The sequence below is a fragment of the Thamnophis sirtalis genome, unplaced genomic scaffold (assembly GCF_051295495.1).
Source record: "Thamnophis sirtalis isolate CommonGarterSnake01/CBP01778 unplaced genomic scaffold, rThaSir2_p1.2 scaffold_3, whole genome shotgun sequence".
In the NCBI taxonomy this organism is placed as follows: Eukaryota; Metazoa; Chordata; class Lepidosauria; order Squamata; family Natricidae; genus Thamnophis; species Thamnophis sirtalis.
This window is the reverse complement of record NW_028261383.1, coordinates 85,136,794-85,150,696: the sequence shown is the minus strand read 5'-3', so window position 1 is coordinate 85,150,696 and position 13,903 is coordinate 85,136,794. Positions and strand designations below refer to the sequence as shown.

The following is a 13,903-nucleotide window of genomic DNA, read 5'->3' as shown; positions in this document are numbered from 1 at the left end:
GTTTTGTAAATAAGAAAAAAAAAGTGTAAATAGCGTAGGCATCCAAAAGGAAGAAAACTGTATTTTCTCACTCTTTGTTTCCATTTCCTCAGAAATGGAGGGGCTGGGGAGGGGGTCACACTGGGGACTTTGCCCAGTGCTTTCAAAGCCAGACTCTTCTATTAGAAGTACTGAACCATGCCAAAATGCAGTGGCTTTGCTTTGAGCTTCAGAAGCAGAAGTTCTCCTTTTTCCATGCAGCAGCTTCAAAGGAGTATTTCATCTGAAGTCCTAACAAAACTCACTATCTTTTCCCATCTTTATACAGTCCTGTAACTATGTACTTTGTGGCTTTTGTTAAGTTTCATAGTTTGCTTTGAACATTCCAATTTGAGTTTCTGTATCTTGGAAGAAATAGAAGTTGACAGGAATCAATAGAGTAGATATTTTACAAACTTCAGGTATTTTGTGTTACATAGGACAAAGAGTTTTGTTATAATTCCTGTAGATAAATTGTAGATTGATATGAAAAACCATGTATTTGAGTTTGTCAAACACAATCAAGAAGATTTAATTTAAGACTGTTCTATGCATGCCCATAAAATAATGCTAACTTAGAACTAAGAGGAACAATTTAGTCTTAAGTAAGACTAAAATTAAAAATGTAATGAGCTTTGTGGAGTAGTCACAAAGTATTGAGTATTTAGTGGCGTCCATCTCTTGGAGTATGATGTTGGTTTGAACTGGGCTGTAAGTGGAAATTTGAAAAAGGATCATTTCTGGATTGACTCCATTCATTCCTGCTGTATCCTTCCTTTTAACCATAGGGTTTTCAAAATAGCTAACAAGAAACAAGAAAATATAACATAAACCTCTTAGTATACTATCATTTTAAGAAAATTACATGACTAATACTTAAAAATGTAACCAACCAAAGGTAAAAAGGCCAGGATGATTGAAACATCATTGATTTCTTTGGCAAAGGATTAGGGTTAGAAGTGACACCATCACAAATAAAGAAAGCAGGAAGAACTCCAAGGGTATTGATGAGATTAATCAAATCCATCAGCATTTTTTCCCTTTTCATCAATGTAACTGATTAGTTACCACTAATTAGTCTTAACTTTTCTAATCAGGCTAACCTAACCAGTGCATGAAAATATATGGAAACCCTCCTTCCTTCTAATGGAATACCAAACATACAATATGCTTCTTTCACTGATGCACTTCAGATATTTTTGAAATGGATCCTTGCTTGCCAGAGTGGATATGACCATCCTTGTCAGAAAAGAAGCTTAATATACTCCAATGTTGATATCAAGTTCATTCCAGATTGTCAACTAAGGCAGTGGTCCCCAATCTGATGGTCCCCGTCAAGGACTAATTTCATGGAAGATAATTTTTCCACAGATTGGAGAGGATGGTTCCAGTTTTGCTTGCTTGCTGACCCACTTCTCATTTCCAGCTTTGCAACCCAGTTTCTAACATGGTAACCCGGTTGGTGGGGAAACTCTGGATTAAGGGATCTGCAAGGGAAGGCTAGTTCAGAATCTTTACTCTTGTATCATTCAACTACTGTAGCCTGCCACAAAAGTGAGCAACCTACTGAATAGTGCTTTGTGCCATTGGGCCAGTCTGTCCTCATCTTTTAGACTTAGCCAGCTGTTGTAAGAGATTTGATACAGCAGATGCTGTTGGGAGAGAATATGATCCAAAATATAAGCAGACAAAAACACACACATGCAACACACACTCAGTGTTCCTAATTGGTGATTTCTAGCAAAGACTCATTTTATTTGAAGTAAAAGCAAGATTTATTAAGAAATAGGCAGGATTGGAAAGCCCTGCTTCTGTCTAAGCTACATCTTGAAGAAAAATAAGAATGGGAGGAAAAATAACCTTTATCTCTCTTAAACACAGAGACTCACTTAATTAACTATGGGATAGATAAAAGATGGACATAGGGACAGTGTGAAAAAAATCTTTCCCTCATATCCCAAAGGTGAATTTTTGAGAGGCAACTGGACTTTCTGGTTTTCTTTTTCAGCTCTTGGATGAGAAGCAAAATGTCTTCAAAGAAAAACCAGAAAGTCCAGTTGCCTCTTGAAAAAGCATCTTTGGGACAACCATGACATGGATGACTGAGAATCTCCATAGACCTCCCCTGATTTGAAGACAAATACAGTCTTCAATAGTTCTAGCACAGAATAACCCAGTAGAGATTAGTTCATATCTCTTCCATCAGGGAGAAAGTGAGGAATCTATTTATTTGCATGTACCTATGAAAAATTTAAAAGTTCATTTAACAAAGTTTTCATAATGACATCTTTGGTTATTAATTCTTAATACCTTTGTGAAATAATGCTGCCAAGAAGTTAATTTCAACCCTGTGACATCTGATTCGAATAATATGTAATAATATTCAGCATTACGGTTAGTATAGTACAGTACTATATAATCACATTAAGATTTTGAATGTGAGTTATTTCATTATTTGCTAGCTTTGATCTTTGACTTTACACTTGTAAAAATCAGCTCCCAAATTATCCTGCAATTGATGAACCACACAGAGTGTGCGATTAGCTAGATAACTTTAAAAATTACAATAATAACAGTAATATATTATACTATAATAATGTCCTAACCTCTCTCTTTTGGGAAATAATAGCATAGCAATGACAATTGGAATATGTCAGTGAGGCAAATTTGCAGTTGCAACAATACTACATAACCCTTCTCACTGTGGATTCCATTTTATTGAAGTAATGCAAAAATTAATCTAATTTCACTATGATAATTCAATACAAAATATATTAAAATGGTAAAAATACATTCCCCTTTGGAAGTGAAAAATGTCAGGTAATTACCAATGTTAATAAAATTCAACTGTAATATATGTATTTAATTGAAAACTATATTTAGAATGGAAGTAACTTTTCCCTCACTCCTAAATATGTAGACCTTGGCCACGTTGTGTTTGAATGAATTTGTTTCCTAATTTATTCCTTGAACTATATGGCTTATCTTTTGTGTCAAATATCTTGTACTCCTTATGAACACAGCATCCTTACATATTAATTGTTGACCAGAAGTGATATAGGGCATGCCTGTAGAAGGAGAAGCTTAACTTACAATATAGATATAGATCATTTTTTTTGTAAAATGTATTCAAAGAAAGGTACTTTGTACAGTATTATAGCTGTTTAAATATGATTTTGCTCCTGATTAAAAGGCAACAAGAGAACCTTAATAGATATAGAAGTGATGCCCAATCTTTCGTTAAATGAAGAGCAGCCTGTACTTTTTTATTTTATTTTATTTTTTTAGGAAATAGGAGCAATCAGAAATTATGGCAAATAAATGGAGATATGTGGGAGAAGGGGTCAGGCATTTTATTCAAAAAAGATTTATTAGAAGTATAGGAGGCTTCTTTGAGGCTTACTTTTCTGTTAGGAGAAAAGAATAAAACTGCTGTTGAAAATCATTATTATTATTTTTTGCTGTATTTCAAATCTTTATAGGGCATATTTTTTTTCTGTTCTTCAGTATACTCTAAACTGAGCTCAGGCTAAACAATATTTTCTATAATGTTGAAAGAATAATAAGAACATTTAAAATGTTCTAGTCAATCAAGTTTGGATAAAATTCTTTTTCATTTCCATTGGCCTTTTGTTTTTCAGGAAAAGTTTATCTTTGCCTGTGGTAGTGTCAGGCACACCAATGATTGATGTTGTTGAGAGAACCAAATGATTGATATTGATATACATAAATTTGTATATATGTATATGGAGAGAGGGGTGGGTGGGTTGGGGAGTTTCTTAAATAGAGCTCTGTTCAGTATTTGCTCTCACTCAGAAATAAGGAAAATAAATTACTTTAGTCAATTCCCACTGGTGCAACTCACTCTCTCCAAATGTGTTCTCTCACTGATTCATAAATTTGTCAAATATGTTATGGAAGGTAATTCTGGGGAATGCAAAATGTGTCTTCCCACCAATGGAATTCCTCACATGAATAGATGGAAGGGAAGTTTCTATTCAGAAACAAGATAATTTGTGTCTCTTATTATACATCTACTTTAGTTAAATGGATGAAACAGTTTACCTAAATGCAGGAGAGGAGGTTACAGACAAGACATTTAAAATAACAGTGATAAATTCAGTTTTCTGTATAGTAAGCCCTTGTTATGAAATGTATTGCCACTATTGTAGTACTAAGGCAAGCCTCTGTTTATAACAGACTATGAATAGGCTAAAATCATATTTGTTTATTTATTCATTTTTTATTTCTTGTTTTATTTATCTTTCTACAATGGCTTTTGTGTTTTTGTAAGTCTCTTAGAGATGTGTAGGGATGGTTGGCCTACAAGTGTTGTAATAAATACATACAGGTGAAACTCAAAAAATTAGAATATCGTGCAAAAGTTCATTTATTTCAGTAATGCAACTTAAAAGGTGAAACTAATATATGAGATAAACTCATTACATGCAAAGCAAGTTCAAGCTGTGATTTGTCATAATTGTGATGATTATGGCTTACAGCTCATGAAAACCCCAAATCCACAATCTCAGAAAATTAGAATATTGTGAAAAGATGCAATATTCTAGGCTCAAAGTGTCCCACTCTAATCAGCTAATTAAGCCATAACACATGCAAAGGGTTCCTGAGCCTTTAAATAGTCTCTCAGTCTGGTTCAGTAGAGATCACAATCATGGGAAAGACTGCTGACCTGACAGTTGTGCAGAAAACCATCATTGACACCCTCCATAAGGAGGGAAAGCCTCAAAAGGTAATTGCAAATGAAGTTGGATGTTCCCAAAGTGTGTATCAAAGCACATTAATAGAAAGTTATGTGGAAGAAAAAGGTGCACAAGCAGCAGGGATGACCGCAGCCTGGAGAGGATTGTCAGGAAAAGGCCATTCAAAAGTGTTGGGGACTTTTACAAGGCGTGGACTGAGGCTGGAGTCAGTGCATCAAGAGCCACCACACACAGACGGATCCTGGACATGGACTTCAAATGTCCTATTCCTCTTGTCAAGCCACTCCTGAACAACAAACAATGTCCAAAGCATCTGGGCTAAAGAAAAACAGACCTGGTCTGTTGCTTAGTGGTCAAAGTCCTCTTTTCTGATGAGAGCAACTTTTGCATCTCATTTGGAAATCAAGGACCCAGAGTATGGAGGAAGAATGGAGTGGCACACACTGCAAGATGCTTGAAGTCCAGTGTGAAGTTTCCACATCTGTGTTGATTTGGGGTCATCTGCTAGTGTTGGTCCACTTTGCTTCATTAAGTCCAGGGTCAATGTAGCCATCTACCAGGAGATTTTGGAGTACGGTACTTCATGCTTCCTTCCGCAGACAAGCTTTATGGGGATGCTGACTTCATTTTCCAGCTGGACTTGGCACCTGCCCACAATGCCAAAAGCACCAAAATCTGGTTCAATAACCGTGGGATTACTGTGCTTGATTGGCCAGCAAACTTGCCTGACCTGAACCCCATAGAGAATCTATGGGGCATTGCCAAGAGAAAGATGAGAGACATGAGACCGAATAATGCAGAAGAGTTGAAGGCCACTATTGAAGCATTCTGGTCTTCCATAACACCTCAGCAGTGTCACAGGCTAATAGCTTCCATGCCACGCCTCTACCAGACATAATTGCTGCAAAAGGGGCCCAAACCAAATACTGAGTACATATGCATGCTTATACTTTTCAGAGGTCTGATATTGTTCTATGTACAATCCTTGTTTTATTGATTGCATGTAATATTCTAATTTTCTGAGATTGTGGATTTGGGGTTTTCATGAGCTGTAAGCCATAATCATCACAATTATGGCAAATCAAAGCAAACTATCTTGCTTTGCATGTAATGAGTCTATCTCATATATTAGTTTCACCTTTTAAATTGCATTACTGAAATAAATGAACTTTTGCATGGTATTCTAATTTTTTGAGTTTCACCTGTATATACTTTGAATTTTACTCTGAGTTTCTAAATGAGAATTTTATGCAAGCGATATGTAAGTTCTAATCTTAACGGTACTGTCAGAGGTGAGCTGTGTTACTCTATGGCATCTACATAATATACATCTGTATAATATGCTGAAAAAATACAATACATAAATAGATTCCATGCCATCAGTTCTTTCTCAGATTATCTCTACCAGACATCTTTTCTTTCCCTTTATGGAGATATAGGGGAACTAGTGTTTCATTTACTGGAAATGTTGAAGCTCCTGATTCATAATTTCATGGATTTTTAGCTTGTAATGACAACTTGAAAATGTTTTTTGACAGTGTTCAAATCAATAACAAACAACAGAGTAGTGTTTTGTTTTAAATAATATAAATGTAAAATACATGCTTAATTGATTTAAAGTAACATGCTGTAAATAGAATATAGGCAGGCACGTTTATCAGTATTTCAAGGAACATGTATTTATTTATTCAGGTTTATTAGCATAAACTAATAAGAAGCTCTGTTCATTATGCTCAATAAATATTAGTTATGTATAATTTACAGGATTAGATTAGTTATATAGACCACTAAATTCTTTATTTTCTTTAGGTCCCAAAGCAGTGGAAGCCTACAGCCAAAAATTTCAAGTGCTAACCACTTCAGGGAAATTGTTATTTTCTGCAGATGATAATGAAGTGGTCGTTGGAGCAGAAAGACTGAAAGTTTTAGGTAAACAATTTTCATCTAAGCTTCTCTTATTATCAGCATATTGATTACTTTGAAAATAGTTTATATATGTGATCTCTTTTACAGTCATTATGAAAGAATGCTCTCTCATGGCTTCGGTAAACATTGATCAAATGTTTTTTTGCAAATTCATGACATGTTCAGTTTTCTTTATTAAATACTTTTAGGTTAAAGATGTTGGGAAATAAATCAGGGTGACCATCATCTTGGTCATGGTATATATTACGAAGCACAGTGTTATGAAAGACAAACATCTTTGCTTCTCATTATTTCACAAGCAGATGTGGGCAAGTAAGCCACGCTACATCTAAACCCATTTCTAAATGGTTTTTATGCCTTAAAGCTTAAAAATGAAATGGCATTCTGTCTTCAGTAATGGAAGTAGCAATGTTGCACATTCCAATCTAACATTCTGCATTAAAGCTATTTGGTTTTGCCAGCATGTATATCACTTTAGAATCCTGCAATTTATTTCATCCAGGTACACAGCTAAGACTGTTTAAATCACTTAAAATAATTCAGCTGTACTGCTAGACCTTGGGGCAAAATGGTAGTTAAGCCCCTGCAGGCTGTTTTATTATTATTTAGAGTCTTATGATAAGTCCATTTCCATTCGTGATTCCCAAACCATAATACTTTTTTACTTAGACAGTAAGAAAATAACAACAACTGTTGCCATTAGGTAATAAAATAGAAATAAAATAGAATTTTGTTTTATATAAGCAGATGTCTGGTTGTGAAATGGAATGTCCATTGTTTTTCTTTTTATCTATGTCTCTCTGCACACCCTTAAAATCCACTCTGGAGAATTGGAAGCCTTATGGAGGATCTGCGCTCTACATGGGGCAGCCCTTGAAGAGTATTCGGAGACTTCAACTCGTCCAGAACGCAGCCGCACGAGCGATTGTGTTACACGTTACACCTATCCTCCGCGAGCTGCACTGGTTACCGATCAGTCTCCGGATACGCTTCAAGGTGCTAGTCGTAACTTATAAAGCCCTTCATGGTATTGGATCTGGGTACTTGAGAGACCGCCTGCTGCCAATTACCTCCCACAGACCCATTAGATCTCACAGGGTTGGCCTCCTCCAGGTGCCATCTACCAGCCAATGCCACCTGGCTATTACCCGGGGGAGGGCCTTCTCTGTGGCAGCTCCGGCCCTCTGGAATGAACTCCCCGCAGGGATTCGGACCCTCACCTCTCTCCAGGCCTTCCGAAAAGCCGTCAAAACCTGGCTTTGTCGGCAGGCCTGGGGGTGATGAGTTCCCTCCCCTCTCGACATGTATGGTTGTGCGACTGTTGCCTACTTTTATTATTTGTATTTTGTCTTTTATGTTCCCCCTTTTTTTCCCTTTGAATTGTTTGCCGCCCTGAGTCCTCCCGGAGAAGGGCAGCATACAAATAATAAAATACCAATACCAATACCAATCTTTAAGGGTATGAAATCAGCTGCAGAATTCCACTTCCATTCAATCCCACTTTCACTTTCCACTCACAAAATAATATTTTCAGTATTCTTCCCCTAATGTTTATGATGCAATTATTAGCAATCACGTTTTTAGGCTGTCAAATACCTTTCACAAAGCAGCTCAACTATGCATAATTTTGAAACTTCTAGAATCTCTGGTGAAATAATACAAATTGACATCAACAGATACTTGTTTATTCTACTTTTGATAAAGATTTTAACAACATTTGCATCAGCTGGTTTCAGTCATGCCCCATAAAGCAATAATTAGCTCCAAAGGAGCAATTATTATTTTCAGTATCTTTTCTGAGAGTTTTGTATAGATGTATATTTATTATTAAAAAGATTTATATTTTATGAACTTCAAAAAAGCCAATAAATCAGATTTTTTAAAAACTTATTTGTATAGTTTCGGTGAGGTACTTATGTTTGCAGCAAAATGTCCTCAGCTTTTCTTTTTCTCTCTTAAAAAAGACATCAAAGGAAAATGAGGAAATGACATCAAAGCTGAGTTTATAACAGGTTTAATGACCCCCTTGATATGTGTTATACTTATTTCTTACATTGATTGTAATCTAATTAGTTTAGATTGGGGTATGTCTACCAATAGGTTCAGCATTGGCAAAGTCCAGGTTCCTTTACTACCTCTTTTCTGCATGAACAATCTTCAGATACTCTTGTTATTCCCTCGCATGTCCTTATTACAAACAAACAAATAAATAAATAAATAAATAATCTGGCAGAAAAGTTGTTTTGGAGAGGTTAGAGCAGCAACGATGGGGTACATAATCTATTTTCAATCTAGCTAATGATAATGATTTCATTTTCTTTGTACTGGTTCAAAGCTTGATTTGAAATTTTTAAAGCAGTTCAAGGCCTTCAAGTAATAAAATAAGATTGTCTCTCTTTTTAAAAAATTTGAATTCTCCACATCTTTTCCAGCATTAAAACCAAGCAAGAAGCGAAAAACAATGTTTAAAACATCTGAAAGTTAGAACAGTATGGTGCTCCAGAGGGCCCACCCGCTTGCCTGTGCTCCTTACCAGTATTTGAGGTGTTCAGGGTTTCCGCACAAGTGCATGGAGCGTACGGCGCCTGTGCAACACTCGGCTGAGCATCGTGCTGTTTAAGAGTATAGATATTGTCCCGGTGTTTTTTGACCCATTGGTTAAGGGTGCAATAAATTATAGAAAAAATTTCAGCATTCTTTGCAAGTATTCCTGAGCAAGTGTGCAAATGGAATTCAGAGTTATTAGTGGTCAATGAAACATGAAACACTTAATTATACTTGTAAATCATTTTGTTGGTGATGTTGTTTTAGGATTATCCAAAAAAGAAACATTGATTTGTTTATTTTACTGATCATATGGAGCAACAACAGTTGTAGCTATTATATTTTAATAAGAAAATATTCAAAATTAGTTTTGATGTTCATTAATTACTTATTTATTTAATGAAAATTGAATATTGCAGCACTTATAAATAAAGAGTAATCATAAAGTTTGTTCTGTTAATTAGTTATTTTTATACTACAGATTAGTTTTAGATATGCCCTCTACATGCCACTTAGTCACTCACTAGCAGAATCAAATTATTATCACTGCATAAAAATATTTTAATGAAAGATAAAATAATTTAAATTAGAATGAGTTTTTTTAAGAAAATAAACCACAATCAAATTAGCGTATAGAACAACAAAAACAATAATTGACATGTAGTCACTGATTTCAAACATAATGATATTGGAACCCTAGTGAGAAGAATAAATATGAAAATTGAGAAAGCATGAAGTTTGATTATTGTGATGTTTGTCCAATCTGGCATAATAAATCCCCTAATTGAAGAATTCAGGTGCTGCTTTTTACCAAACATCATCTCGCCTTTTCAGTTCTATACTAAGCAAATCTCACTTTGAACAGCTGGACTTTATCTAGAACTAGTGCAGTGAGGCTGAAATTTATTTGTTTCATCAATTACTTTCTGATCCATTGATCCTGAATTATTTGTTTGTTGGTGGAAAGAAAAACGGGATACTGATATTTTAAAGAGGTACACAATATCCAAACTGTTGTGATTCAAGTTATGGACAGGCCATTGCCAAAATAGTATGCTCCAGGCCAAAAGGACTACTAAAATACTAGTGTTGTGGAAGTGAACTTGTAGTACTATATTTTTTGTACTATATGACCCACTTCCCCCACCCTACCCCAAAAAAGTGGGTGGAAATGTCTGTGTATCTTATGGACCTAATATTGCTTATTGCCACCACCGCCTGTTACTGCCACCGCCAGTCACCGCCCCTGCCTATCAGTGGTTAGATCCCATAATACCGCTGATCAACTGTTCTAGGCAACAGGGGTTGCCGCCATTGCCTGTTGGCACCACCGCTGTTCGGCAGCGGTGAACAGCAGCAATAGGCAACGGTGGAGGGTTGCAAGCAGTAGCGATAGGCAACAGTGATAGGTGATGAGTGGTTGCAATAGGGAGCAGCAGCGAGCAGCAGCAATAAGCGGTGGCGGCAACAGGCAAAGATAGGCAGTGCCGATCCCCACTGCCTGGAACAACTGATCGGCGTTATTCCAGAAGCCAGTCCAACCACCAATAGGTGGTGAACGGCGGCAATGGTGAGCAGTGGCGATAGGCAGGGAATGCTGGCAAAGGCTCCAGCGTTCTCTGGCAGAGACAGCAGACACAGAGGAGGTAGCAATAGCACCGTTTCTGGTGGGCCAGCCCGCTGATTGGTAAGGCTGCGGGAGACTGGGATCCATCTGTTTCTTAGCTGACTAGTGATGGGTGCAACATTGACGAGCCATGTGCTGGTGCTGGAAGGCAGAAGCAGATTTTTTGTTTTCTTGTTTTCCTCCCCAAAAGCTAGGTGCATCTGTTTTTTCCCTGTCAAGGAAACAATGGGATATTTCAAGAACATACACAATTGGATACTTGCAGTCTGTAATGAGTTTGATTGCCAAAGGGGAATATCTCATTTTATCTCATAGGAGGAATCCACTTCCTAATAATTCCTGCAAAAGAAGTGAACATATAGCTCTCACACTTTTAAGATTCTGGTAAACTCAAATGAAAGGAAAAATATAGTTTCCTATCATTGGAAGAGGACTCCTTACAAAATATCATGTGTATAATTCATGTTGAGCAATAGTGGTCAAGTCCAGGATGGGTCGAAGAGGTATAAACTGTACTCAAAGATGTTACAGAAACAATACATTTTTTTTATATTCTAGCCTTCCAAAATATCACACCACCTACTGGATGCATTATAACAAGACCTACGCCTACATAATAAGGAGATGGAAATACAAATGTGGCTTTGTATAGCTTGTATAGTGCTACCAACTAATAAATTTAATGAATGATGATTAAAAATAATTACACTCACTAAAAAGACAAAACACTAGTGGGAATCAAAGGAATGTGGTCAATTTTTAGATATTTCCGGCTGGCTTGGAATAAAAACAATTTTCAGCACTTATCTGAGACTCTAATATTGTACCGTTAGACCGCTAATAATAGCAACATTTATTGAAATTATCATGCCCATCCTTATCTCTGAGATGACTAGTGTTCTGTTTTATGGATTAAGAGAAGACTATTATGCACTGTGTAAAGAGGATTGTTAAACTTAGCTGAAATGTTATAAATATGTCATATGTTAGCAGTGAAACTTTTTGTTCACTATCAATCCATACTTGAGAATCCATACCAGGAGTGGGTTCCAGCAGGCACTACTGCCGGTTCGCTCATATGCACTCTTCGTGCATGTGCACAGTGCAATTAAAATTGTTCTGCGCATGTGTAGAACTGAAAATCAAGATGGTGGCGGCAATGGCACTGCACAGGGAACCGGTTCAGGGGTGTGACAGGTCTAGGTTGTTGCCGGTTCCAGCAACCCAGGCCGCCACTACCAGCCGAACCAGGCCGAACCATAAGGAATCCACCACTGATCCATACATATATCAGTCATCATGAGACACAAGTTTATAGGATGAGAGTAGATGCTGATATTTTACATAGAAAACAAAGGAATTTTGAGGTCCAGTAGCTAGAGATTTGAATGTCAAAAGCAGGAAATATCTGTTGGTGCCAAACATGAAAATTGAAAACATTTCCCTGTTAATTAGTAAGCAGCTTGTAGATTTAAAAATACATTATTTGAATTCTTATAAAATATAAATCTCATGTTTTATACAAAAACATTGGATTAGATTGTGCGTGGGCGTGTGGGTGTGTTTATTGGGCATTTGGACATACATAAAATAGTCTGCCAGTTTAATTATACATAAACATTTCAAACTTCATCTGAACAGATTTTGTTTTTCTGGAGTGAGGTGGAAATTGGTTTCTTTCAAATCAATGATAAAAATACAAGTCAAAAGGGAAAACTGGAAGGTATCGAAGGATAGTCATCATATTCCTATACTATGTTTAGCCAGGCATTAACCAGATCAAATCTTCTTACTGGCAATGCAGTCATGCTAAATGTATCAGAACTCTTAGTTTAGAAAGTGTTAGCGGAACAATGATGAGGCAGTTCCTAAATTTAGAGATGCAACTGGGTTCCGTCCCTCGGGAGGGCAATAAAATGCCACCATTGCTGTCAACTTGGCCATGGAGCGCCAGAGTGCCTGGCTCCAGCCCCAATATCGCAAACGTGTGCACCATTCGTCAGGACGGTAAAGAGAAGACCCCAGGTGCCACCAGAAAAGAGTCATCTGAGTCAACAACCTCTGAAAACTGATCCCAACCTAAGTTGATGAAGAGTCCACCCAATTGTGAAACTTCGAAGGTAGAGAATAGTGTAGACAACACGATGGTGAGTGTACCCATCTGTCCCATCGCTTTCCAAGCCAAGCTCCAAGTACCCGAAATGGGGGTGGAAGGGGAAGCTGAAGGAGTTGTGGACACTGGCTGCACTCAATGCTTAATCAGCATGTCAATTGTAAAGCAACTAGGCATATGCACAAGACTTCTAGCCTGTCCCATTCAGGTTGAGCTGGTAGATGGAATGCTAATTGGGGGGGGGGCGGCCACGCTAATGACTTGACAAGTGGACACCTACGATAAAGTGTGAAGACGGCAGTAGAAAATTGATGGCCACATTTGGGCCGCTACTACCGGTGGAGCCAAAGGCCCACCCAGAGACAATTGAACCTAAGACCCCAGAACCTGCAGCACCTGCAGCAGAGACAAAACCCCTAGGTATCCAACAAGTACCAAAAAACTTGTTGGCAGATGTTTTGTCAAGAAAACCACAGTATGACAGTAAGAAGGGAGTAGTTATTCACCCCATCCTTTCTTACTCCAAGTGACCAACCGAAGCCAGGATAAACTGATGACATCGATGAAATAGTGCTCCCAGCAGACCCGTGGCTCAACAATAAGGAGGATATCCTAATGATGAAAGATGGATTAGCCTGGAAGAGGTCCAAACTGTACATCCCTGTGGGATTGAGGCTGGGAGTTCTACAGCATAGCCATGAGGAGGAACTAGGAGGCCACTTTGGATTCCTAAAAACACTCCACCTTACCAGGCATCAATTTTGGTGGCCAAAGATGAAATCGGAGGTGGAAGATTATGTAAAAAGCTGTGCTACTTGCGCAACGATGAAAACACTGCCAGAAAAGCCCCCTGGACTGCTACAACGAGTGGCCAGCCCTAACCAACCATGGGAAGAGATCGCAATGAACTTCATTATCGAACTCCCAGACAGCAGTGGAATAGAGTAATCTGGA

At 37.5% G+C, this 13,903-nt stretch overlaps 1 protein-coding gene across 3 annotated transcripts in view; it reads left to right on the top strand.

Annotated features, from left to right (window-relative positions):
* The window catches only part of SGCD (sarcoglycan delta), a 468,122-nt gene that overhangs the window by 374,066 nt on the left and 80,153 nt on the right, over positions 1 to 13,903 (top strand). For all 3 annotated transcript variants that reach the window (XM_087709402.1, XM_087709401.1, XM_087709403.1), the window contains one exon: positions 6,549 to 6,668. In XM_087709402.1, the coding sequence (XP_087565528.1) occupies positions 6,549 to 6,668 (120 nt within the window). The remainder of the gene's footprint in view (positions 1 to 6,548; positions 6,669 to 13,903) is intronic.